This window comes from Heptranchias perlo, chromosome 3 (assembly GCF_035084215.1).
Source record: "Heptranchias perlo isolate sHepPer1 chromosome 3, sHepPer1.hap1, whole genome shotgun sequence".
Taxonomy (NCBI): Eukaryota; Metazoa; Chordata; class Chondrichthyes; order Hexanchiformes; family Hexanchidae; genus Heptranchias; species Heptranchias perlo.
The window spans coordinates 8989683-9016271 of NC_090327.1; the positions used below are offsets into that span (position 1 = coordinate 8989683).

The 26589-nt window shown below is 42.4% G+C and overlaps 1 protein-coding gene across 1 annotated transcript in view; it reads right to left on the minus strand.

Moving 5' to 3' along the window:
* The window catches only part of stk3 (serine/threonine kinase 3 (STE20 homolog, yeast)), a 459951-nt gene that overhangs the window by 162564 nt on the left and 270798 nt on the right, over nt 1-26589 (minus strand). The window contains exon 8 of the mRNA XM_067978103.1: nt 21216-21341. Coding sequence (XP_067834204.1) covers nt 21216-21341 — 126 coding nt within the window. The remainder of the gene's footprint in view (nt 1-21215; nt 21342-26589) is intronic.

The window sequence follows — 26589 nt, forward strand, 5'->3', positions numbered from 1 at the left end:
GCTTTCAATTTTAGTCTATGCCTTTAAACTAGCCATAGCTTCAGTGCAAAATGTAGTCAATCCCACCCACACTAATAAACTTAATGAAATGTCTGCCTCGTCACTCAAAATAGCCAACTGGGGCTGTCTTCCCAAATCAGAAATGAAAGTAAAATACTCAAACATCTGCTAAACTACCCCGGTGCTCTAATTGCTGCTGAAGTCGCCACTGATCCTCAACTGCTATTGTGACCCATCGGTCAATTAGCCTGCCATGCACTAATGGAAATTACAATCGTGACTCAGCCAAGTCAGTGCGAAGTAATAGAATTCAGGTCAAGCGAGCAAAACAAACTGATAGTGAATCGGCAGCCCATTTTACACCACACCTGGTTTTCTTTTCCATGCAAAAGAAAATCAGGCATTGGGTAAAATGGGCTGCCGGTTCGCCATCAGCCCATTCTGCGCTTCGGGTATTGACCAATTTCACCACCCCACCCACGCCATTTCTGTTCATTTATAAATACTGGAAATTTGAGTATTCAGACTCCACATAGATATCATAGAAACAACATATGCTGCTCCATGTTACTAGAACACTGTACAACTAATATACAGTTAGCTGATAATGGACTTATCCAAAAGATGATCAGCGGTTATTAAAAAGAATATAGTTCTGATGCAGAAACACCAAAGTTCCCAGCAACTTGAACCAACTGCACTGAGCTCTGTATCACTAGTTGTTTTATGTTTTATGCCTGGGCAACTCAGTCATTTGGACCACTCACATAACTTACTCATGTCTGTAGGAGATTGATCACCTACAAACTGGACATTCATTATCTTAGAATCACAGAATCATAGAAAGTTATGGCACAGAAGGAGGCCATTCAGCCCATTGTGTCCGTGCCGAATATCCTCCTTCTGTGCCATAACTTAATCCCACTTTCCAGCACTTGGTGCGTAGCCCTATAGCTTACAGCACTTCAAGTGCACATCCAAGTACTTTTTAAATGAGTTGAAGGTTTCTGCCTCTACCACCCTTTCAGGCAGTGAGTTCCAGGCCCCCACCACTCTCTGGGTGAAAAGATTTCTCCTCAGTTCCCCTCTAATCCTTCTACCAATTACTTTAAATCTATGCCCCCTGGTCACTGACCCCTCTGCCAAGGGAAATAGGTCGTTCCTATCCACTCTATCGAAGCCCCTCACAATTTTATACACCTCAATTAAATCTCCCCTCAGCCTCCTCTATTCCAAAGAAAACAACCCCAGCCTATCCAATCTTTCCTCATAGCTTAAAATTCTCCAGCCCTGGCAACATCCTTGTAAATCTCCTCTGTACCCTCTCCAGTGCAATCACATCTTTCCTGTAATGTCGTGACCAGAACTGTACGCAGTACTCAAGCTGTGGTCTAACTAGTGTTTTATACAGTTCCAGCATAACCTCCCTGCTCTTATGTTCTATGCCTTGGCTAATAAAGGAAAGTATCCCGTATGCCTTCTTAACCACCTTGTCTACCTGTCCTGCTACCTTCAGGGATCTGTGGACATGCACTCCAAGGTCCCTCTCTTCCTTTACACCTCTCAGTATCCTCCCATTTATTGTGTATTCCCTTGCCTTGATTGACCTCCCCAAATGTATTACCTCACACTTCTCTGGATTGAATTCCATTTGCCACTTTTCTGCCCACCTGACCAGTCCATTGATATCTTCCTGCAGTCTACAGTTTCCTCGTCACTTTCAACCACACAGCCAATTTTTGTATCATCTGCAAACTTCTTGATCATGCCCCCTACATTCAAATCCAAATCATTAATATATACCACAAAAAGCAAGGGGCCTAGTACTCAGCCCTGCGGAACCCCACTGGAAGCCGCCTTCCAGTCACAAAACACCCGTCGACCATTACCCTCTGTTTCCTGCCACTGAACCAATTTTGGATCCAACTTGCCACTTTCCCTTGGATTCCATGGGCGTTTACTTTTCTGACCAGTCTGCCATGTGGGACCTTGTCAAAAGCCTTGCTAAAATCTGTGTAGACTACATCAAACGCATTACCCTCATCGACCCTCCTTGTTACCTCCTCAACAAATTCAATCAAGTTAGTCAGACACGGCCTTCCCATAACAAATCCATGCTGACTGTCCTAAGTAATCCGTGCCTTTCTAAATGACGATTAATACAGTCCCTCAGAATTGTTCCCAATAATTTGCCCACCACCGAGGTTAGGCTGACTGATCTGTAATTACTCAGTCCATTCAATTCCCCCTTTTTAAACAACCGTATAACGTTAGAAGTCCTCGGCACCACGCCTGTATCATGGAGGATTGGAAAATGATGTCGGAACCTCCACTATCTCTCCCTTGAATGCCTCCCACTGCTCTGACACCAATTTACCGTCAAGTAGCTGTTTCCAGTCCACTTTTGCTAAATCGCTTCTCAGCTTAGTAAAATTGGCCTTTCCCTATTTGAGAACTTTAACTCCTGTTCTATCTTTGTCCTTTTCCATAACGATGCTAAATCTGACTGAATTATGGTCACTACCAGCAAAATGCTCTCCCACTGATATTCCTTCCACCTGCCCAGCTTCATTCCCTAAAACTAAGTCCAAAACTGCCCCCCCTACTTGTTGGGCTTGTTACGTACTGGCTAAAAAAGTTCTCCTGAATGCAATTTAAGAATTCTGCGCCCTCTATACCTTTCACACTGATTGTATCCCAGTTAATATTGGGGTAGTTGAAATCCCCTACTCTTACTGCCCTATTGTTATTGCACTTCTCAGAAATTTGCCTACATATTTGCTCTTTTTTCTCCCTCTGACTGTTTGGGGGTCTGTAGTACACTCCCAGCAGTGTGCTTTCCCCTTTTTTGTTCTTTAGCTCAACCCATATGGCCTCATTTGATGATCCTTCTAACATATCATCCCTCCTCACAGCTGTAATTGTTTTTTCAACCAATACTGCCACCCCTTTTTTATCCCCCTCTCTATCTCGTCTGAAAAGTGCCAGGCAATGACCATCTCCAACAAGAGAGAGTCTAACCACTACCCCTTGACATTCAATGGCATTACCATCACCGAATCCCCCACCATCAGCATCCTGGGGGTCACCATTGACCAGAAACTTAACTGGACCAGCCACATAAATACTGTGGCTACAAGAGCAGGTCAGAGGCTGGGTATTCTGGGGCAAGTGACTCACCTGCTGACTCCCCAAAGCCTTTCCACCATCTACAAGGCACAAGTCAGGAGTGTGATGGAATACTCTCCACTTGCCTGGATGAGTGCAACTCCAACAACACTCAAGAAGCTCGACACCATCCAGGACAAAGCAGCCCACTTGATTGGCACCCCATCCACCACCCTAAACACTCACTCCCTTCACCACCGGCGCACTGTGGCTGCAGTGTGTACCATCCACAGGATGCACTGCAGCAACTCGCCAAGGCTTCTTCGACAGCACCTCCCAAACCCACGACCTCAACCACCTAGAAGGACAAGGACAGCAGGCACATGGGAACAACACCATCTGCACGTTCCCCTCCAAGTCACACACCATCCTGACTTGGAAATATATCACCGTTCCTTCATCGTCGCTGGGTCAAAATCCTGGAACTCCCTTCCTAACAGCACTGTGGGAGAACCTTCACCACACAGACTGCAGCGGTTCAAGAAGGCGGCTCACCACCACCTTCTCGAGGGCAATTAGGGATGGGCAATAAATGCTGGCCTCGCCAGCGACGCCCACATCCCATGAACGAATAAAAAAAAGAAAACCCTGTAACCAGGAATGTTGAGCTGCTTGCTATTCCTGCCCCTCTTTAAGCCATGTTTCAGTAATAGCTAAGATGTCATACTTTCATTGGCCCTTAGCTCATCTGCCTTATTCACTGTCTTATCTTAGGTTGGTGGTCTAAGCACATTATTGTTTTCTGGGATGGTTGCTATTGTGCATGTGATTCATATTTTCTGTTGTTTTAATTTAAGTAGTGTATTACTTTTGTAGTATTGGTCATCAATTTTATTTCAGTTGAGATTTGCCTCCAATAACGAAACAAGAACAACTTACATTTATATAGCATCTTTAAGATAACAAAACATCCCGTGGCACCTTATAATGGGGGAAGAGGGGATAAACACCAGGTAACCATTACGCGAAGAGCTATAAAAGATGATCAAAGGCATGATGAAGAGAGATGTTCTGAGCAGACTTCTAAAATTATACAGAGATGTAGCCAGGTGATGGCTGAACAGTCTACCACCAACGGTGGAGGGTGGGATGGACAGACAGAACGTAGGACAGAATAAGAAGAGCAGAGGGCGCAAGTTAGGACATTTGGTAGCAGAAGGCGGTAGAGATAGGATGGGTTGAGTCCATGAAGGGTTTTGATAATGAGGATGAGGATCTTGAAATCAATGTTTTGGGGCATGTGGCGCCAATAGAAATCGGAGAGGACTGGGTGATTGGTGAGGACAGGGGTGACAGATGAAATGGGCTGAAAAAAAATTTGGATGTGGAGTGGCAGAGTTACAAGTAAAACTTGTTTAGAGTGAAGATCACAAATTCAAAATGGAGAGCATTGGAGAGCTCGAGTCTGAAGGTGGTTAAAAGTTTCAGTGGCAGCAGGAGTATGGTATGGATGGAGGATGCAAGCAGATGATGGTCAGAACATGGAATTTGAAGGTCAGCTCAGGGTCAAACAGGTCACAGAGGATGCACACATTTGGGTTCAGCCTGAACACATGGGCGGGAAGAGGAATGGAATCGGTAACTAGGGTATCAGGTTTTTTGGCTGGAGCGAAACAGAATGACTTTGGTTGCGTTAGTGTTAAACTGAGAAAGTTTTGGCTCATCCATGATTTGATGTCAAATGACACTTGGGGTCACAGAGAAAGCAGCACTCATTGTCAGCTATTATGCAGTGCAGAAGTTTGGGCTGATTGCATCCTTATTACATTTATATTCTGTACTCCACATCATCTGTAGCAGCATGATGAAAAAAGGATAATTTCCACTCCAACAAATCAGAACATGCCCTTTGCCCTTCATTTTGTAGTAACAGATCAATTTTTAAGGTAGTTCCAGGGGCAAGTAAAGTGCCACCCCTTTCTCTTGAACATTAATTTAACATTTTTTTTTATTTGTTGGTGTTAAATATATAAAAGTGTCTAAATGGGGTAGACGAGCAGAGGGATCCAGGTGTACGGATATATAAGAGCAGTGATGCAGGTTAATAAGACTATAATAAAAGCAAGCAAGCTAACTATCCTAAAATATAGACTGGGATAACAATAATAGCATAAGGGGCAAAGAGAGGGAGGAATTTTTGAAATGTTTTCAGGATAACTTTCTTGACTAGTATATTTTCGGCCTAACGAGGAAGGAGGCGTTGCTGGACTTGGTTCTTGGGAATGAGGCCAAGTGCAGCGTCAGTGGGGGAGCATTTAGGGAGCAGTGATCACAGTATCAGAAGATTTAGAATAGCTATGGAAAAGGACACAGATCACTCTAAAGCAAAAATACTCAATTGGAGGAGGGCCAATTTCAGTGGGATGAGAACAGATCTGGCCCGGGTAAATTGGAATCCAAGATTGGCAGGCAAAACTGTAATTGAACAATGGGTGACCTTTAAAGAGGAGATGGTTTGGGTACAGTCTAGGCACATTGCCACAGGCAGAAAGGTAGGGCATCTAACGCCAGAGCTCCCTGGATGACAAAACAGTTGGTGAGTAAGATGAAACGGGAAAAAAAGGGCGTATGACAGATGTCAAGTTGATAACACAAGTGAGAACCAGGCAGAATATAGAAAGTTCAGAGGGGAAGTGAGAAAGGAAGTAAGAGGGGCAAGGAGAGAGTATGAGAATAGACCGATGGCCAACATCAACGGGAATCCAAAAGTCTTCCATGGGCATGTAAACAGTAAACAGGAAACAGGTAGTAAGAGGAGGGGTGGGGCCGATTAGAGATCATAAAGGACATCTACTCATCGAGGCAGAGGGGATGGCCGAGGCACTAAATGGGTACTTTACATCTGTCTTTACCAAGGAAGAAGATGTTGCCAGAGTCTCAGGAAAGGAAAATATAGTTGAGAGACTGGATGGACTAAAAGTTGATAAAGAAAATAATCAATAAGGCTAATGGAATGCTGGCCTTTATATCGAGAGGACTAGAGTACAAGGGGGCAGAAGTTATGCTGCAGCTATACAAAACCCTGGTTAGACCGCACCTGGAGTACTGTGAGCAGTTCTGGGCACCGCACCTTCGGAAGGACATATTGGCTTTGGAGGGAGTGCAGCGTAGGTTCACTAGAATGATACCCGGACTTCAAGGGTTAAGTTACGAGGGGAGATTACACAAATTGGGGTTGTATTCTCTGGAGTTTCGAAGGTTAAGGGGTGATCTGATCGAAGTTTATAAGATATTAAGGGGAACGGATAGGGTGGATAGAGAGAAACTATTTCCGCTGGTTGGGGATTCTAGGAGTAGGGGGCACAGTCTAAAAGTTAGAGCCAGACCTTCAGGAGCGAGATTAGAAAACATTTCTACACACAAAGGGTGGTAGAAGTTTGGAACTCACTTCCGCAAATGGCAATTGATACTAGCTCAATTGCTAAATTTAAATCTGAGATAGATAGCTTTTTGGCAATCAAAGGTATTAAGGGATATGGGCCAAAGGCGGGTATGTGGAGTTAGATCACAGATCAGCCATGATCTTATCAAATGGCGGAGCAGGCACGAGGGGCTGAATGGCCTACTCCTGTTCCTATGTTCCTAAGAGGTACTTGAAAGGCTAGCTGTATTTAAAGTAGATAAGCCACCCGGTCCGGATGGGATGCAACCTAAGTTGCTGAGGGAAATAAGGGTGGAAATTGCAAAGGTACTGGCCATAATCTTCCAATCACCCTTAGATACGGGGATGTGCCAAAGGACTGGAGAATTGCAATTGTTACACCCTTGTTCAAAAAAGGGTGTAAGGATAAACCCAGCAACTATAGGCCAGTCAGTTTAACCTCAGTGGTGGGGAAACTTTTGGAAACGATAATCCAGGACAGAATTAACCGTCACTTGGACGAGTGTGGATTGATTAGGGAAAGCCAGCACGGATTTGTTAAAGGCAAATCGTGTTTAACTAACCTGATAAGAGTTTTCTGATAAGGTAACAGAGAGGGTAGATGAGGGCGATGCAGTTGATGTGGTGCATAGGGCTTTCAAAAGGCGTTTGATAAAGTGCCACATGGTAGGCTTCTCATCAAGATTGTGGCCCATGGAATAAAGGGGGCAGTAGCAACATGGATACAGAATTGGCTAAGGGACAGGAAACAGAGAGTAGTGGTGAACGGTTGTTTTTTGGGCTGGAGGGAGGTGTACAGTGGTGTTCCCCAGGGGTCGGTGCTTGGACTACTGCTTTTCTTGATATATATTAATGACTTGGACTTGGGTGTACAGGGCACAATTTCAAAATTCGCAGGTGACACAAAACTTGGAAGGGTAGTGAACAGTGAGGAGGATAGTGATAGACTTCAAGAAGATATAGACAGGGGCAGACATGTGGCAGATGAAATTTAATGCAGAAAAATGCGAAGTGATACATTTCGGTAGGAAGAACGAGGAGAAGCAATGTAAACTAGAGGGCACAATTCAAAAAGGGGTACAGGAACAGAGCGACCTGGAGGTATATGTACACAAATCATTGAAGATGGCAGGGCAGGTTGAGAAAGTGGTTAAAAAGCATACGGGATCCTGGGCTTTATAAATAAAGTACAAAAGTATAGAAGCCATGATGAACCTTTATAAAACACTGGTTCGGCCACAACTGGAGTATTGTGTCCAGTTCTGGGCACCGTACTTTAGAAAAGATGTGAAGGCCTTAGAGAGGGTGCAGAAGAGATTTACTAGAATGATTCCAGGGATGAGGGACTTTAGTTATGTGGCTAGACTGGAGAAGCTGGGATTGTTCTCCTTGGAACAGAGACGGTTGTGAGGAGATTTGATAGAAGTATTCAGAATCATGAAGGGTCTAGACAGAGTAGATAGAGAGAAACTGTTCCCATTGGCGGAAGGGTCAAGAACCAGAGGACATAGATTTAAGGTGATTGGCCAAAGAACCAAAGGTGACATGAGGAAAAACTTTTTTTTTTAATACAGCGAGTGGTTGTGAGCTGGAATGCACTGCCTGAGGGGGTGGTGGAGGCAGATTCAATCATGGCCTTCAAAAGGGAACTGGATAAGAACTTGAAAGGAAAAAAATTGCAGAGCTACGTGGACAGGACAGGGGAGAGGGACTAGCTGGATTGCTCTTGCATAGAGCTGGTGCAGACTCGATGGGCCGAATGGCCTCCTTCCGTGCTGTAATCTTTCTATGATCCTAAGCACTGGAGTTCATTTCTGGAGGGACAGGATTGAAAAGCAGAGAAGTTATGTTACATTTGTATAGAACCTTGCTTAGACCACACTTGGGGTACTGTGAATAGTTCTGGTCTCCATATTATAAAAAGGATAAAGAGGCCTGGAAAAGTTGAAAAGAAGACTTTCTAGGATGATACCAGAACTGCAAAGTTATACCTATCAGGAAAGTTTGAACAGGCTGAGGTTCTTTTCTCTAGAGAAGAGAAGACTGAGGGGTGACCTGATAAGAGGTCTTTAAGATTATGAAAGGGTTTGATTTCGTAGACGTAGAGATGTTTCCACTTGCAGGGGAGACTAGAACTTGGGGCCATAAGTATAAGATAGTCACTAACAAATCTAATAGGGAATTCAGGAGAAACTTCTTTACCCAGGGAGTGATTAGAATGTGGAACTCGCTCCCACAAGGAGTAGTTGAGGCGACTAGCATAGATGCATTTAAGGGGAAGCTAGGTAAACACATGAGGGAGAAATGAATAGAAGGATATATTGATGGGATTAGATGAAGAGGCTCGTCTGGAGCATAAACACTGGCATGGACGTGTTGGGCTGAATTCAGTGCTGTACTTTCTATGTATTTCTATGTAAGGAGAAGAGACACCTTCGATCAGCCACGGTTCTTTCAACAGGTAGAAATACTCATGCTTCTTCTTCTAGAATTGTGATTTAGAGTAAAATCCTGAACTTCTTTTATTTTCTATCTGGTTTATTAAGCATTATTGCAGACACATTGCTAATAAACATACTCCACTGCAGATGCTCTGGGACAGAGCTTCAAACTATTGAGAGAGGTCATCCACTTTAGTTTCAGAATTATACAACACTCCTGCGGTGCTTAAGACTTTGTATCACGGGTAGGACTCCTCATTTTTAGCCTCCTCTCCTCTTCTTAACACTGGTATCTTTATGTTGGCTCCTGTACAATTTGCTAGGACTATCTTGGTAACCAACTGGTAAACTCTTGGCCTCCTCGCTGTGTAATTTATTTTGTAGAAATCGCCAAAGTAGATAAATTATCACTTCATGTACAAGATAATGTGTTCACATTAGTTAAGACATTGTAATAAACACTGGTGGGAGAGACATATTACCAGGATTGCACCACTTGGCACCTATTAATTTTATAACACTTGATAGGTCCCATCCTGCTTGATTTAAATGCATTTTTCAGACAATCTAAAGATTGCATTTTCAAGTGCAGTTTAAGGCATCACAACATAGTTGAGAGTACCCCTGAATGAGAATGCGTCACTGACTATATGCGAAGCGGACAAGATAACAACAGCAACAAGGAAGGGCGTCAAACTAATTCAGAGGAATTCTATACACAAACAGATATTTGCTGCAGAGGTGATAAAAAGAAACAATAAACTTCTACCAGAAAGTTAGAAGGGAAATGAAGATAGACAGATTTGAGTTGAAGAACTTGACCTGATGCTCTTGTCTTTCAATCACAATCCTCAATTCCCAGTGCAACATACATAGTCATATGTTAATGGTTAATCCCATTTTTTTTTCTCCTTATTTTCTTCTTAAAGCCTGATTACTATTATGCTTCCTGCCTCCCTCCAGAAGGGTGGGACATATTGAGTAATGAAATTTTTCTTTTTCTCAATTTCAGTCAGTTATCAGATGTGATTCAAGCAAAAACATGCCAGATAATGTCAACTTATTCCCATCTACCCCTCTCTTCTATAAGAAGTTCCATCTGGGAATTTAGCTTAGAATTCATTACTCACCTCACCAAGGCAAAAAAGTTACAAGGAGTCCTGTGACTTCTGTTGGGGGGGGTGGCGGGGGGGGGCTGGAATTATGTGTTCAACAGACTGAAATATGGGGGCAACCAGGAGCATTTAACAAATTTAGATTCTTCTACTTTGCTCCTTGAAGTCTTTTAACAATGTTAGATTCAACTAAAAACCTTGTTAACACAGATACTTCTTACTTTTAGGTTCATCTCTTTGATAGTAATTTCTTTTTTATAGTCTTTTAGTTGCTGAAAGAATTCCACAGATGTTCATCTACCACTTAACTGCACCTCCTTACAATAGGGTTTAAACTTCATGCATGATAAACTTGAGAAGAAGTTTCACATAAATAATAAATGTCTCAGCGCAATAGGTTCAAAACTTGGCAACCCAATAAAACATTAAAAAGTTGGCAATAGTTGTGTTAGAAATATTTCAGAAGGGATTTATTCCCCAAAGTAGCATTCTTAGTTACTGCTCGTATCATTTTTCAAATTTGATCCAAATCTCTGTCGAAGGATTTAGAAACAATAATGAATAATATAAAGATAATTAATCACTGTCTATTTTTCATCTAAGTGTAATTCCCAACAGGGATCCTTTCTTTATTAATGACAATTGGTTGTCATCAACACTAGAGGGCAGCAGAGGAGGAGGAAAAATTCAAAACAGACCCATGGTACAGTAAGGTACTTGTACAAATTGCAGATACTTTTCCACATACATTAACTCTTACATAACCTAGTCAGCCTCAAACTCTAACTGGTAAGACACTCCACCCAAAAATGCAGACTGTCAACTCAAATGTGGCATTGAAAAAGTTTGATTGGAACTAACAATAAGGATTTTTTTTTTAAAAATCAGTACCTGATAATATATAATTATGTAATTAAAGCAAAAATGCCAATCTATCCTAATTTCTACCATATCTCTCCCATTTGCGATTGCTCATCTAATCTTTTCTTTGGAGAGGAAGTCCTCATTCGGGTCAATTATACTTCAGATTTTATATTTATTTGACACAGCTTTCCATTGCAACATTGCAGAATCTGGGGAGGGGGGCCAGGGCCTTCCAGTTTAAGATAACAGATCACTGTGTGATTTAGTTATAGGGCAGTCAGTTCTTTACTAAGGCTCAAAAGTTCACTTGCCATCTGGAGTGGTGCTCTGCTCCTGTTCATATGTTTAAGTATGCACGCAGCAGAGAGCTGTGCAGAGTCAGCAGTTAAATTTGTTGCTGCTAGCAAGGCCCTGGTGCTCAAACTGGAACCTGCAGTACAACAGGGAACATATGTGCCAATCCAGTTCCATTCTTCAGCTAGTAAGAGAAGTATGCAGAGTTACAAGTAAAATACAAGTGTGACAGGTTTTCTTAGAATTAGACACATTTAACAAATTAATCAGCCATCAATGCAAATCAAACTAGGGATAATGAGGTGACTAAGTAAATGTTTTACAATATATCTTCATTTGTTGTTCTAGATCCTCTACTGCGATGCCCACTTCCATTCTACCTCACCTCCTTTAAGATCAAGTATACTTCACTCATTTACTTCATGATCCTAAATGCCAAAGTGAGATCCTTGCAAAATCAACACTGTCTCTTAGTTTCGTTACTTAATTTTTAGAAATAGTCGCTGTAGGTCGTCAGGAAAAATACATTTTGTGCTGAACTCTTCCACCTGACATATGGATGAGGATACTGCTCATAATCTGTTCATAATCACGTCACTGGAGGAGTATTTCATGATGTCACAGAAGGGCAAGCGTTGCACCAAATCTTGCCTCTACCGAGCAGTTCTAGAGCAGGATAATAGGGGTGGGACCGAGAAGCACGTAAGGGACAATTTTCTGACTTTGTGCTCCTGGCGAGGAGCCTCACCCACCAGAAGTGCATATTGGAAATTAAATGGTCAGAAAATAACATGCAATCCTGACGGTAATGCTCCAAACTGGAGACTTACCCATTAAGTGTACAAGTATCTCTTTTGAAAACATTTCAGAGTATGTGACAATTCAGTAGAATACACTTCACCTCTAGAGAGAGTTTGAGCTCTCAACACGCTACTATCTCTTCTAATTATCGCTAGTTAGACAAGTTAAACGCTACTATTGCTCGAAGAGAATATTTTCCACCACAAGCTATCTCACATGGTGAGACAAGAGAATTTTCATTCCTAGTTTTTCTCTGCCTGGCAATTTAAAATGAGCAAAGAGAAGATCTGATGCCAGGAATGCCAAAGCAGTCATCAGCTCATTTAGGAAGAACTGCGTGTATTATCCAAGGTGCTGGAGCACTAAGGTGTACTTTTACCTGTTCATCAATCTAGAACCAGAGAATTAACTGATGTGCATGCATGCAATATGGAAGGCATGGCTATATTTTACCTACAAGGAGAACCTCAACAAGCTAGATTCATAATGTGACATTAGTTGCTGGAAATAGTGCGAGATATTCTTGGCAAACCTTACTGAGAAGGAGCAGTAAACTGCCCTGCAGTGTTTTATCCAGCAGCAAAGCTAAAAACTGGCAAGACATACGCATAACAAACAAAGATGTGATTCAAGATCCTCTGGATGGGAGAACAAGGCTTTACTGCTAGAACTAATGGTCTACTCATTCATTACAATATTTTATTTCCCTCAAAATGTCACATTAATTTCATTTGATTTTGTATTTAATATACTTAAAAGACAACTTAGCAGCAATGATGTTATAACCCAAGTAATAAGGCTATAATGTACAGAATATTTATTTAATTGGACTTAAATATCAATTACTTCACTGGTAAATTAAAAAACACATAAATTGTATGTTTGCGCAATGAACTTACTGAAAAAATGTATTCAATAACAATAATTTAGATATAATCAACTTACTGAAATACATTTGATGCCCTTGCAAAATTGAGGATGCTATAAAAGTAACTACATTCTGACTCAAACCACTAATATGCCAGTTAAGTTGCAGGATTTACAATGAAACAGTGCAGTCTTCCTCACACTCTGACGTTTCAGCCCCTGCCACAGTACTGAAATGGCCTTTATCAAAGTCACAAATGACATCCTATGTGACTGTGACCATGGTAAACTACCCCTCCTCATTCTTCTCGACCTGTCTGCGCCCTTTGACATGGTTGACCACTTGTAAACAATTTTACAACACCAAGTTATAGTCCAACGATTTTATTTTTAATCCCACAAGCTTTTGGGGGCTTTCCCCTTCCTCAGGCAGTGTCTTTTCCACACTGCCTGAGGAAGGGGAAAGCCCCCGAAAGCTTGTGGGATTAAAAATAAAATCGTTGGACTATAACTTGGTGTTGTAAAATTGTTTACAATTGTTAACCCCAGTCCATCACCGGCATCTCCACATCATGGTTGACCACAGCATCCTTCTCTGACACCTCTCCTACGTCGTCCAGCTGGGTGGGACTTATATTGAACCTTTACAGAATCATAGAATGGTTACGGCACAGGAGACCATTCGGCCCATCGAGCCTGCACAAGCTCTCTGCAGAGCAATCCCACTCCCCTGCTTTTTCCCCATAGCCCTGCAAATTTTTCTCCTTCAGGTACCTATATGATTCATTTTTGAAAGCCACAATTGACCCTGCTTCCACCAGCCTTTCAGGCAGTGTATTCCAAATCCTAACCATTCGCTGCGTAAAAAAGTTGATCCTCATGATCCTTTGGTTCTTTTGCCAATCATCTTAAACCTGTGTCCTCTGGTTCGCTACCCTTCCACCAGTGGGAACAGTTTTTCTTTATTTACTTTGTCTAGATCCACCTCTCAACCTTCTCTGTTCTAAGGAGAACAATCCCATCTTTTCCAGTCTATCCACGTAACTGAGGTCCCTCATCCCTGGAACCATTCTAGTAAATCTTTTCTGCACCCTCTCTAAGGCCTTCACATCCTTCCTAAAGTACAGTGCCCAGAATTGGACAAAATACTCCAATTGTGGCCGAACCAGTGTTTTACGAAGGTTCAACATAACATCCTCGCTTTTGTATTCTATGCCTCTATTTATAAAGCCCAGGATCCTGTTTGCTTTCTTAACTGCTTTCTCAACCTTTCCTGCCACCTTCAACGACACATCTACATATACCCCCAGATCTCTCTGTTCCTGCATCCTTTAGAATCGTACCCTTTAGTTTATACTGCCTCTCCTCGTTCTTCCAACCAAAATGTATCACCTCACACTTCTCAGCGTTAAATTTCATCTGCCACGTGTCTGCCCATTCCACCAGCCTGTCTATGTCCTCTTTAAGTCTATCACTATCCTCCTCAGATGTTTACTACACTTCCAAGTTTTGTGTCATTTGCAAATTTTGAAATTGTGCCCTGTACACCCAAGACCAAGTCATTAATATATATCAAGAAAAGCAACTGTCCTAGTACTGACCCCTGGGGAACACCACTGCATACCTTGCTACAGTCTGAAAAACAGCTGTTCACCACTACCCTCAGTTTCCTATTACATAGCTAATTTCATGGGCTTCAATTTCATTGACAAGCCTATTATGTGGCATATTATCAAGCGCCTTTTGGAAGTCCATATGCACCACATCAACCGCACTGCCCTCATCAATTCTCTCTGTTACCTCATCAAAAAATCAATCAAGTTAGTTAAACATGATTTGCCTGTAACAAATCCGTGCTGGCTTTCCTTTATTAATCCATACTTGTCCAAGTGTCTATTAATTTTGTCCCCGATTATTGTTTCTAAAAGCTTCCCCACCACCATGGTTAAACTGACTGGCTTGTAGTTGCCGGGTTTATCCTTACACCCTTTTTTGAACAAGGGTGTAAAATTTGCAATTCTCCAGTCCTCCTGCCTAAGGAGGATTGGAAGATTGTGGCCAGTACTTCCGCAATTTCCACCCTTACTTCCCTCAGCAACCTAGGATGCATCCCATCTGGACCGGGTGACTTATCTATTTTAAGTGCAGCCAGCCTTTCTAGTACCTCCTCTTTTATCAATTTTTATCCCATACAGTATCTCAACTACCTCCTCTTTTACTGTGGCTTTGGGCGTATCTTCTTCCTTGGTAAAGACAGATGCAAAGTACTCAATTAATACCTCTGCCATGCCCTCTGCCTCCATGTGTATATCCCCTTTTTGATCCCTAATCGGCCCCATCCCTCCTCTTACTACCCGTTTACTATTTATATGCCTATAGAAGACTGGTTATAAAACACTGGTTTGGCCACAACTGGAGTATTGTGTTCCAATTCTGATTTACTAGAATTTATTGGAAAAGATTTACTAGAATGGTTCCAGGGATGAGGGACTTCAGTTATGTGGATATACTGGAGAAGCTGGGATTGTTCGCCTTAGAGCATCGAAGGTTGAGAGGAGATTTGATAGAGGTGTTCAAAATCATGAAGGGTTTAGATAAAGTAAATAAAGAGAAACTGTTCCCATTGGCAGAAGGGCCCAGAACCAGAGGATACAGATTTAAGGTGATTGGCAAAAGAACCAAAGACGACATGAGGAAAAATATATTTTTAGTTATGATCTGGAATGCGCTGCCTGGAAGCAGATTCAGTTGTGGCTTTCAAAAAGCAATTGGATAAATACTTCAAGGGAAAATATTTGCAGGGTTACAGGGAAAGAGCAGGGTAATGGGACTAACTGGATTGCTCTTCCAAAGAGCCAGCACGGGCCCGATAGGACGAATGGCCTCCTTCTTGTTGTAACCATCCTATGATCCCATGACTGCGCTCACCTGGTTCCAATCTTATCTATCCAGTCATCGCCAGAGAATCACCTGCAATGGCTTCTCTTCCCGCTCCCACACCATTACCTTGGAGTCCCCTAAGGATCTATCCTTGGCCCCCTCCCATTTCTCATCCACAAGCTGCCCCTCGGCGACATCATCCAAAAACACATCAGGTTCCATATGTACGCTGACGACACCCAGCTCCACCTCACCACCACCTCCCTCAACCCCTCCACTGACTCTGATTTGTCACACATGCCCGACAGTCAGCACTGGATGAGCAAAAATTTCCTCCAACTAAATATTGGGAAGACCGAAGACATTGTCTTCGGTCCCCACCACAAACTCCGTTCCGTAACCACCAACTCCATCCCTCTCCCTGGACACTGTTTGAGGCTGAACTAGACTATTTGCAACCTTGGAGTCCTATGTGATCCTGAGATGAGCTTCTGACTACATAGCTGCTACATCACCAAGACTGCCTACTTCTACCTCCATAACATCGCCCGTCTTCGCCCCTGCCTCAGTTCATCTGCTGCTAAACCCTTATCCTTGCCTTGACTATTCCAATAGTTTCCTGGCTGGCCTCCGACCTTCCGCCCTTCATAAACTTGAGCTCATCCAAAACTCTGCTGCTCGTATCCTAATTCGCACCAAGTCCCATTCACCCATCACCCCTGTGCTCGCTGACCTACATTGGCTCCCGGTCCGGGAACAACTCGATTTTAAAATTCTCATCCTTGTTTTCAAATCCCTCAATGGCCTCGTCCTTCCCTATCTCCTTAACTTCCTCCAGCCCTACAACCCTCTGAGATCTCTGCGCTCCTCCAATTCTGGCCTCATGCGCATCCCCGATTTTAATCACTCCACCATTGGCGGCCGTGCCTTCAGCTGCCTAGGCCCTAGGCTCTAGCATTCCCTCCATAAACCTCTCCGCCTTTCTACCTCTCTCTGCTCCTTTCAGACGCTCCTTAAAACCTACCTCTTTGACCAAGCTTTTGGTGTCCTAATATCTCCTGATGTGGCTCGGTGTCAAATTTTGTTTGATAACGCTCCTGTGAAGTGCCTTGGGGTGTTTTACTACTTTACAGGTGCTATATAAATGCAAGTAGTTTTTGTTGTTGTTGATGCAAGCCCTGTGATATAACTTTAAGTTGTTGCTTTGGCAACGCAGAGGCATTTGGGGTCACTCAAGACACTACTTGGATAGGCGGTCCCGCCGAGAGTGATGCACACCATCCTTATTAAACTTCAGGTTTTAAAAAAAAACTCAGGTGGCTTCCTGTACCACCTTTCAATTTCTAATGGTTGAAAACAGCTGACAATTGCATCAGCTGCTTTCAATCACTAAAAATCTCCATGGCAGTCAGAGTCTGCCAGGAAGATTTTCAGTGCTTGAAAAGTACTCCTTGCTTTGTGTTTAAGTACATGTTTGAGTAGAGCTTTGCTTCAAACCCTTTGCCTTTCAACAGTGATGTACGTAGGCAACACAACTGCGTCTCCCCACTTGTATCACTGGTAAAAAAAAACAACATCACTGGGGCAATAATTCTTGTTGTCCATTTTGTATTTTCCTCAGTTGAACAGGTTGTTAATGGTAGTAAGTGCATTTAACCCAAGTAAACCCACAGAAACCCTCAATGCTTGCAGATAAAGTCTACCACTTTGAGGGTCCAGTGGTATAAATATTTGGAAATGTTTCCTGCAAGCTGCCAGGCAACAGATCACTCCTGTGCAGCTGCTCACACTGGATATTAAATTCACATCATACTTCAAAAAACACATAAGGGAAAAAAACAACCACGTGCAGTAATGCTTAAACTAACATTTAAACTTTGATATTGGAATTAACCTTCTGTAGAGCACTCTGCTTGTAATTTTTCTTAATTAAAACAGCCTGTACAATTACCTCAGAAGCACAGTACAGCTATCAAAACATGCCATTTTGTCAGAATACATTCCCATCTCCTTAGTTACTCATCATCTGTGCAAGGATAATTTCAGGATACTGTGACTATTCATTTATTAACTGCTGTCAATTAGATATTAAGGATATCTTTTAACTCAATCTGCTTTTGGACACATATCACGGCATGACCGAATGAAAGTTGCTTTTCATTTTGTGAAAGAATCCCTTCTGCGTGAAAAGTAGTTTTTGTTTTAAGAGAAAGCAAGATAACAACATTTTGTTCTGTTCATTCATTCAATGTAATCTTAAAATGTGCACATTCAAAAATAAAACCACATCAGATACAAAAAAATATGTTCAGAGAACTGAGGTAACATCACTTTTTCACAAAGACATTTTTAATCACTCTGACCTGAATCACATGATCAGATTCAAGAGGAGGGGTGGGGCCAATTAGGGACCAAATAGGAGATCTACGCATGGAGGCAAGGGCATAGCTGAGGTACTAAATGAGTACTTTGCATCTATTTTTACCAAGGATGAAGATGCTGCCCAAGGCACAGTAAAAGAGGAGCTAGTTGAGATACTAGATGGGCTAAAAATTGATGAAGAGGAGGTACTTGAAAAGTTGGCCGTCTTAAAGTAGATAAGTCATCCGGTCTGGATGGGATGCATTCTAGGTTGCTGAGGAAAGTAAGGGTGGAAATTGCAGAGGTGCTGGCCAAAATCTTCCAATCCTCCTTAGATATTGGGGTGGTACCAGAGGACTGGAGAATTGCAAATGTTACACCCTTGTTCAAAAAGGGGTGCAAGGATAAACCCGGCAACTACAGGCCAGTCAGTTTAACCTCGGTGGTGGAGAAGCTTTTAGAAACAATAATCTGGGACAAAATTAAGAGTCACTTGGACAAGTGTGGATTAATAAAGGAAAGCCAGCATGGATTTGTTACAGGCAAATCGTGTTTAACTAACTTGGTTGATTTTTTGATGAGGTAACAGAGAGGGTCGATGAGGGCAATGTGGTTGATGTTGTGTATATGAACTTTCAAAAGGCGTTTGATAAAGTGCCACATAATAGACTTGTCAGCAAAACTGAAGCCCACGGAATAAAAGGGGCAGCGGCAGCATGGATACGAAATTGGCTAAGTGACAGGAAACAGAGAGTAGTGGTGAACGGTTGTTTTTCAGTCTATAGGAAGATATGATGTGGAGATGCCGGTGATGGACTGGGGTGGACAAATGTAAGGAGTCGCACAACACCAGGTTATAGTCCAACAGCTTTATTTGAAATCACAAGCTTTCGGAGCTTTGCTCCTTCGTCAGGTGAAGTCACCTGACGAAGGAGCAAAGCTCCGAAAGCTTGTGATTTCAAATAAAGCTGTTGGACTATAACCTGGTGTTGTGCAACTCCTTACATTTATAGGAAGGTATACAGTGGTGTTCCCCAGGGGTCGGTACTAGGACCACTGCTTTTTTTGATCTATAGTAATGACTTGGATGTACAGGGCACAATTTCAAAATCTGCAGCTGACACAAAACTTGTAAGTGTAGTGAACAGTGAGGAGGATAGTGATAGACTTCAAGAGGACATAGACAGGCTGGTGGAATGGGCGGACACATGGCAGATGAAATTTAACTCAGAAGTGCGAAGTGATACATTTTGGCAGGAAGAACGAGGAGAGACAATATAAACTAAGTGGTACAATTCTAAAGGGGGTGCAGGAACAGAGAGACCTGAGGGTATACATGCACAAATCTTTGAAGGTGGCAGGACAGGTTGAGAAAGCGGATAAAAAGCATACGGAATCCTGGGCTTTATAAATAGAGGCATAAAGTACAAAAGCAAGGAAGTTATGTTGAACATTTATAAAATACTGGTTCGGCTACAACTGGAGTATTGTGTCCAATTCTGGACACTGCACTTTAGGAAGGATGTGAAGGCCTTAGAGAGGGTGCAGAAAAGATTTACTGGAATGGTTCCAGGGATGAGGGACTTCAGTTACATGGTTAGGCTGGAGAAGCTGGGGTTGTTCTCCTTAGAGTAGAGAAGGTTGAGAGGAGTTTTGATAGAAGTGTTCAAAGTCATGAAGGGTTTAGATAAAGTAAATAAAAAGAAACTGTTCCTATTGGCAGAAGGGCCCAGAACCAGAGGACACAGATTTACGGTGATTGTCAAAAGAACCAATGGCAACATGAGGAAAAATGTTTTTACACAGTGAGTAGTTATGATCTGGAATGCGCTGCCTGAGAGGGTGGTGGAAGCAGATTCAATCGTGGCTTTCAAAAAGGAACTGGATAATTACTTGAAGGGAAAAAAATTGCATGGCTACAGGGAAAGACCGGGGGAATGGGACTAACTGGATTGCCCTTCCAAAGAGCTGGCACAGGCTCGATGGGCCGAATGGCCTCCTTCTGTGTTGTAACCATTCTATGTAATCATGAGACCGTTCCCCAAATACCAATATACCCACCCAATCACCATGTACATGGAGAACAGCCATTTTCTTTGACTTGTAACAAGAGTTTTAAAATTTCAACAACAGGTAGCACTCTTATAAACAGAACAGCACATTTGGTCCTGGTTGGGTAAAACATTAAAAGATGTGTGAATTCAACGTGCGACTTTATTGTTTAAATCCATTCATTATTTTAATCTGGTATCACGACAGGACCTATGTAGTATTGTCTACATATATGCTTGTTTTGACAATCATTTCACATTTCTAGACTTTTCATTATACAGCTTTGTTTTGACATGTGCAACCTTTAAGTTTAGGTTGGGAATTTCATATCTTATTACAATTACATTTAATGCTGTATTGGCAAACTGGCATTCACAGTTCATTGCAGTCATTTTGATGTCACTGTTCAAAAATTCAGGGGCAATATCCAGCACTTTATCCTTTTTCCCTTGTATGCATCTATAATTTGTATTGGTACTTACATTAAAATATGACATCTGATTATATCTGAAATTTGTATAGACTTAAGTTGCACATATGTTGAATTGATTCAACTTCTGAAGTTACGAAAAAGCTGACTATTTCACAGTTAACGATGGAATACTATTTAATATATAGTTTGCTGACTTAAAAAATGTCAAATAAAATACGGGATAATGACCCAGTGTGGCAGAGTTCAATCGAACTACAGCAAAGAGGACAAATTTGAATGTCCCCACATGAGAGGCTACAGCTGTGGAAGAAAATGGTAAGGCAAGTCGCACCAGTCTGAATAGAAAAAAAGTCATGGGAGCAAACTGTTTACCCTCTTGGCTCCAGATGATATGGGCCCAAGGAATCCAGCGAGGTGGCAGAGAGGGGAAAAAACAATGTTAACTATAAAATAACATAATTCTTCTGATCTCAATCAAGTCATACTTGCACAAAGGAATTGTGATAATAAAATTAAATGAACACCATTCTGTTAGAACGAGTCATCGTCACACTTACTGAATTCTCATCTTCTTCTTCAAGTTCTCTTTGCTGTTCCTGATGTCTTTTTGCTTTGATTTCCATTGCTTCTGTGATTAAATCTCTCAAAATTGACACAGATTTGGCATTTTTAATGAAGGTGTGCTGTAGCAAGAAAAAGAAATGTAGCAAACTGGTTAACAAGCACAGTTAACGCTCAACAATTACAAACCAACATATGTGTACAGACATATCTTGGTATGCCACAAATTTCCCTTTGAAAAAAATGAAAAATAATAAATAATAGGCAGCTTGGAGCTGCTCCCTATCTCTGTAACTTCCTCCAGCCCTACAACCCTCAAAGATCTCTGCACTCCTCCAATTTTGCCCTCTTGAACATCCCCAATTTTCATCACTCCACCATTGGCGGCTGTGCCTTCAGCTGCCTAGGCTCTAAGCTCTGAAATTCCATCCCTTTACTTCTCTACTTCTCTCTCCTCCTTTAAGATGCTCCTTAAAATCTACCTCTTTGATCAAGCTTTTGGTCACCTGTCTTAATATCTCCTAAGTGGCTCAGTGTCAAATTTGGTTTGATAATGCTCCCGTGGAGTGCCTTAGGATGTTTTACTCCATTAAAGGCACTACATAAATGCAAATGGTTGCTGTTTCTTATTGGCTTAATAAGTAAATCACACACTGTGGACAGTCCGATCCTTGCTTTTTACTGGGTTACTTGGAGTGGCAGTGGGGGTGCTGCAATTGGTTGCAGTGTTCTCAGACTACAGAGATGAATTAACAGCAAATGTTCCCGCTCTCCTCCTCACTATCTAATCCCTGCTGGAACTATGTCTGCATCGATGCCAGATAAGGACATGGCTGGACTGGCTGTGATGATCTTCAGTAAAACAGCCTACAACAGTTACTGATTGGGCTTCTGCATGAAGAACGACTACTTTGGTGAGGTGGTAGGGGGCTGCTAGCACCAATGGAACTGCATCACGACATGTCACCATCTTAAGAAGAGGGTGAATAAGTTTGGGGGGAGAAAAAAGACTCCTGAATAATTTCATTCAGTATTAATTGTGGGTTATAACAAACACATCATAAAAATAGCTGCCACTTTCTATGATCACAAGTACTCTCTATCATGACTGCAACATCCCATTCGCTATTGTCATGATATTTTTCCCACTCTCCATTGTAAATACTCCATGCATTGGAGGGGGAGAAAAGATCCAAAATATAACCCACTCATATGTTCATTATATGGAAGAGCTTATCAAATAATTGATCAGTAAACAAGTATCAGTGATTTTATGACAGAAGAAAACAAACAGCTTTTGCTGTATTGTTAAACAAACTTAATGAATCTTAACAACTGCCAGCACAAATTACTGACCACCAATGCATGCGTGGTCATTTTGTTTCCCTAGTTTAACCAATCTGCATTTAATATGCCACAGACAATTAGGCCTCAATGCCTTTGTGCACATAAAGCATGCATTACAGAAATAGGCAGCACCAGATTCAGTACGGTTCAGAAACAGTTGATTTCCAGTCTAGATTTTCGCAGGACATTTTTCTGCATTAAGACTTTTTACAATCTGAGTTATCCAAATATTATGTAAAAGAAGAAAGGGCTATCAGCATATATACAAATAAATTAGTTTTGCTAAAGTATTCGGGGGTTGGTGGAGATTTGAGAGCAATTACCAGTAACAAAATAACCCTAACTTAAATTGGTGCATAGGTGGCCCAAAGTGGGCAGCGCAGCAGGAGAAAACGAACAGTGCAATGCCTGGCCCATTTTAACTGCCGGCCACATTTTAATATTTGACATCCGTCTCCTGCCAGAAGCCAGCGGGAATGACTTCAAGGTTGGCAGGCGGGAGCCGGAGACACAAGGGAATGGTCCTTGGCATAAGCTGAGGTTCCCAAACAGATGCCGACGTAGGGTGCTAGAGGGAAGGTAGGGGCAGGGGAGGGCCAAGGATTCCTTTCGGGGCTCGGTGGACCACTCCTGCTCCCCAAGGAATCCTCCCGAAGATTATAAAATAAAACTTACTTTGGCCTCTTCTGGCCACTCTGCTGCCTTCTGTCAGGTTTCTCTGGTGGGTTTGCCACCGGGCAGGCATCCTAGAGATGCAGTTAAAATAGCATTGCAATGCCAATGACGTCATTGGGCAGCGACTTCAATTAGGGCCCCATCTGCCTGTAGTGGGAGCGCATCCAACTTGAAAGTCAGTGAAGAGAAAACGGCACGGGCAAGAACGGATTGACTTCAGCCTAGTAGGTTGAGTCGACCGATTTTAACCCCTCCCATGCACCATTTTCCCCCCCACCCCAAATATTAATGATAATATTTAAATTACTCTGTGGTATCTGTTACTTGTATATTTATAATATAGGCTAGTCGATCTCCCGCAGCATTGCATGCGAGGAATAAAGATGAAATGTTATCAGATGAAGTGGGATTAGAGGTAAGGAAGACGGAATGGGGGGTGGGAAAGGGTAGACAGAAAACAGGGAGTTGAGGGCTCGGTGAAGAGAGGGATAGAAACGGGGGAGGCTGAAGGAAGGAAGATGGGGCACAAGGAAGGAAGGGAGGGAGAGGACGAAGAGGGAGGGTGGGTGGGTGAAGGACGTGGTAAAGAGCAGGGAAGGGGGAGAAGGTGGGAGGAGGAAAGGGAATGGAGGAAATGGAAGAGAGGGAGGGAGGGGGAAGTGGAGAGAGGAGGGTGATGGTGATGGAAGGGGAGGAAGAGAGAGGGTGGGAGAGTAAGAGAGGAGGATTAAGAGAGAGGGAAAAAGTGGGAATAAAGGACAAGATATAGGAGGATGAGGAGAAGGAGAATGGAGATTGAGAGCAAGGGAGGGAGGGAGGCAGAAGAGGATGGAGGAGAAAGTCAGAGGTGGTGAAGGGAAGTTGGAAGAGGTGGAATGAGGAGGCGAAGGAGTGAGGTGGGAGAGGAGAAAGCGACAGGGCTGAAGGGAGGGAGAAACATAGGGCGGGGAAAGCCCATTAAAATGTGAAAAAAATGTTAGGTGCAAAAGGATATACAGAGAGAAAAATAAGACTTTTATATTTTTACAGTTAAATAGTCAAATTCACTGCTATTTTGGAAGCAGAGGAGTTGGTTGCAGCATATGAGTTTCTCTGCAGTACAGATCGAGGAGCTGGGAGATGCGAAACTTAAAGTGCTACAGCACCACCACTGGTAGGAGGGTGTATTTCAACGTAACAAGTTTACATAGGCAAAACACATTGTAAATGACGACATTTGAAATTATAATGGAAAAGAGTTGACACAAAAAGTGAGACAAAAAAATGACAAGAAGTAGTCAAGTGATGCAGAAATTGCATATACATCAGACTTTTTAATATATTATGGATAGATTCATACAGTTTACACAAGGGATATTCTGTTTTTAAGTTGGTTTGTCTGTTGAGGGTGACTACACCAAATTCATTCTATGGGACAACATTTGTATAGAATCATAGAATCTTGCAGCATAGAAGGAGGCCATTTGGCCTATCGTGCCTATGCCGGCCCTTTGAAAGAGCTGTCCAATTTAGTCCCATACCCCAGCTTTTTCCCCCATCACCCGACAAATTAGTCCTCTTGCCTTTTGAAAGTTCCTATGGAATCTGCTTCTACCACCCTTTCAGATAGTGTGTTCCAGATCTCAACAAGCCTCTGTGTGAAAAAAACTTCTCATTTCTCTCTAGTTCTTCTGCCAATTATTTTAAATCTATGAACTTTGATTACCAACCCACTTGCCAGAGGAAAAAGATTAATAATTCTGAAGCAATTATATCAAAAAAGCAGCCATTAATTTAACAGTTCCTACAGATTGGAGGGTGGCAAATGTAACCCCACTATTTAAAAAAGGAGGGAGAGAAAAAACGGAATTACAGACCAGTTAGCCTAACATCAATAGTGGGGAAAATGCTAGAGTCTATTATAAAGGATGTGATAACAGAACACTTGGAAGACATTAATGGGATGGACAAAGTCAGCATGGGTTTATGAAAGGGAAATCATGCTTAACAAATCTGCTAGAGTTTTTTGAAGAGGTAACTAGTAGAATAGATAGGGGCGAACCAGCGGATGTGGTGTACTTGGATTTTCAGAAGGCTTTTGATAAGGTCCCACACAAGAGGTTAGTGTGCAAAATTAAAGCACATGGGATTGGGGGGAATATACTGGCATGGATTGAGAATTGGTTGACAGACAGGAAACAGAGAGTAGGAATAAACAGGTCTTTTTCAAGGTGGCAGGCAGTGACTAGTGGGGTACCGCAGGGATCAGTGCTTGGGCCCCAGCTATTCACAATATATATCGATGATTTGGATGAGGGAAGGGAATGTAACATTTCCAAGTTTGCAGACGACATGAAGCTGGGGTGGAATGTGAGCTGTGAGGAGGATGCAAAGAGGCTCCAATGTGATTTAGACAAGTTGGGTGAGTGGGCAAGAACATGGCAGATGCAGTATAACGTGGATAAATGTGAGGTTATCCACTTTGGTTGTAAAAACAGACAGACAGATTATTATCTGAATGGTGATAGATTGGGAAAAGGGGAGGTGCAACGAGACCTGGGTGTCCTTGTACACCAGTCGCTGAAAGCGAGCATTCAGGTGCAGCAAGCAGTTAGGAAGGCGAATGGTATGTTGGCCTTCATTGCAAGAGGATTTGAGTACAGGAACAGGGATGTCTTACTGCAGTTGTACAGGGCCTTGGTGAGACCACATCTGGAGTATTGTGTGCAGTTTTGGTCTCCTTATCTGAGGAAGGATGTCCTTGCCATGGAGGGAGTGCAACAAAGGTTTACCAGACTGATTCCTGGGATGGCAGGACTGATGTATGAGGAGAGATTGGGTTGACTAGGCCTATATTCACTAGAGTTTAGAAGGATGAGAGGTGATCTCATCGAAACATATAAAATTCTAACAGAACTAGACAGACTAGATGCAGGGAGGATGTTCCTGATGGCTGGGGAGTCCAGAACCAGGGGTCACAGTCTCAGGATACGGGGTATGCCATTTAGAACCAAGATGAGGAGAAATTTCTTCATTCAGAGGGTGGTGAACCTGTGGAATTCTCGACCACAGAAGGCAGTGGAGGCCAAGTCATTAGATGTATTCAAGAAGGAGATAGATATGTTTCTTAATGCTAAAGCGATCAAGGGATATGGGGAAAAAGCGGGAACAGGGTACTGAGTTAGACGATCAGCCATGATCATTTTGAATGGCGGAGCAGGCCCGAAGGGCCAAATGGCCTACTCTTGCTCCTATTTTCTATGTTACTGGGAAATTCTGTTTTTAGTATACATTTTAATGGAAACAAGGTTTCCTTTATGAATTAATCAATCATTTGCAATTATATAGTGCCTTTCATGTATAAAAAAT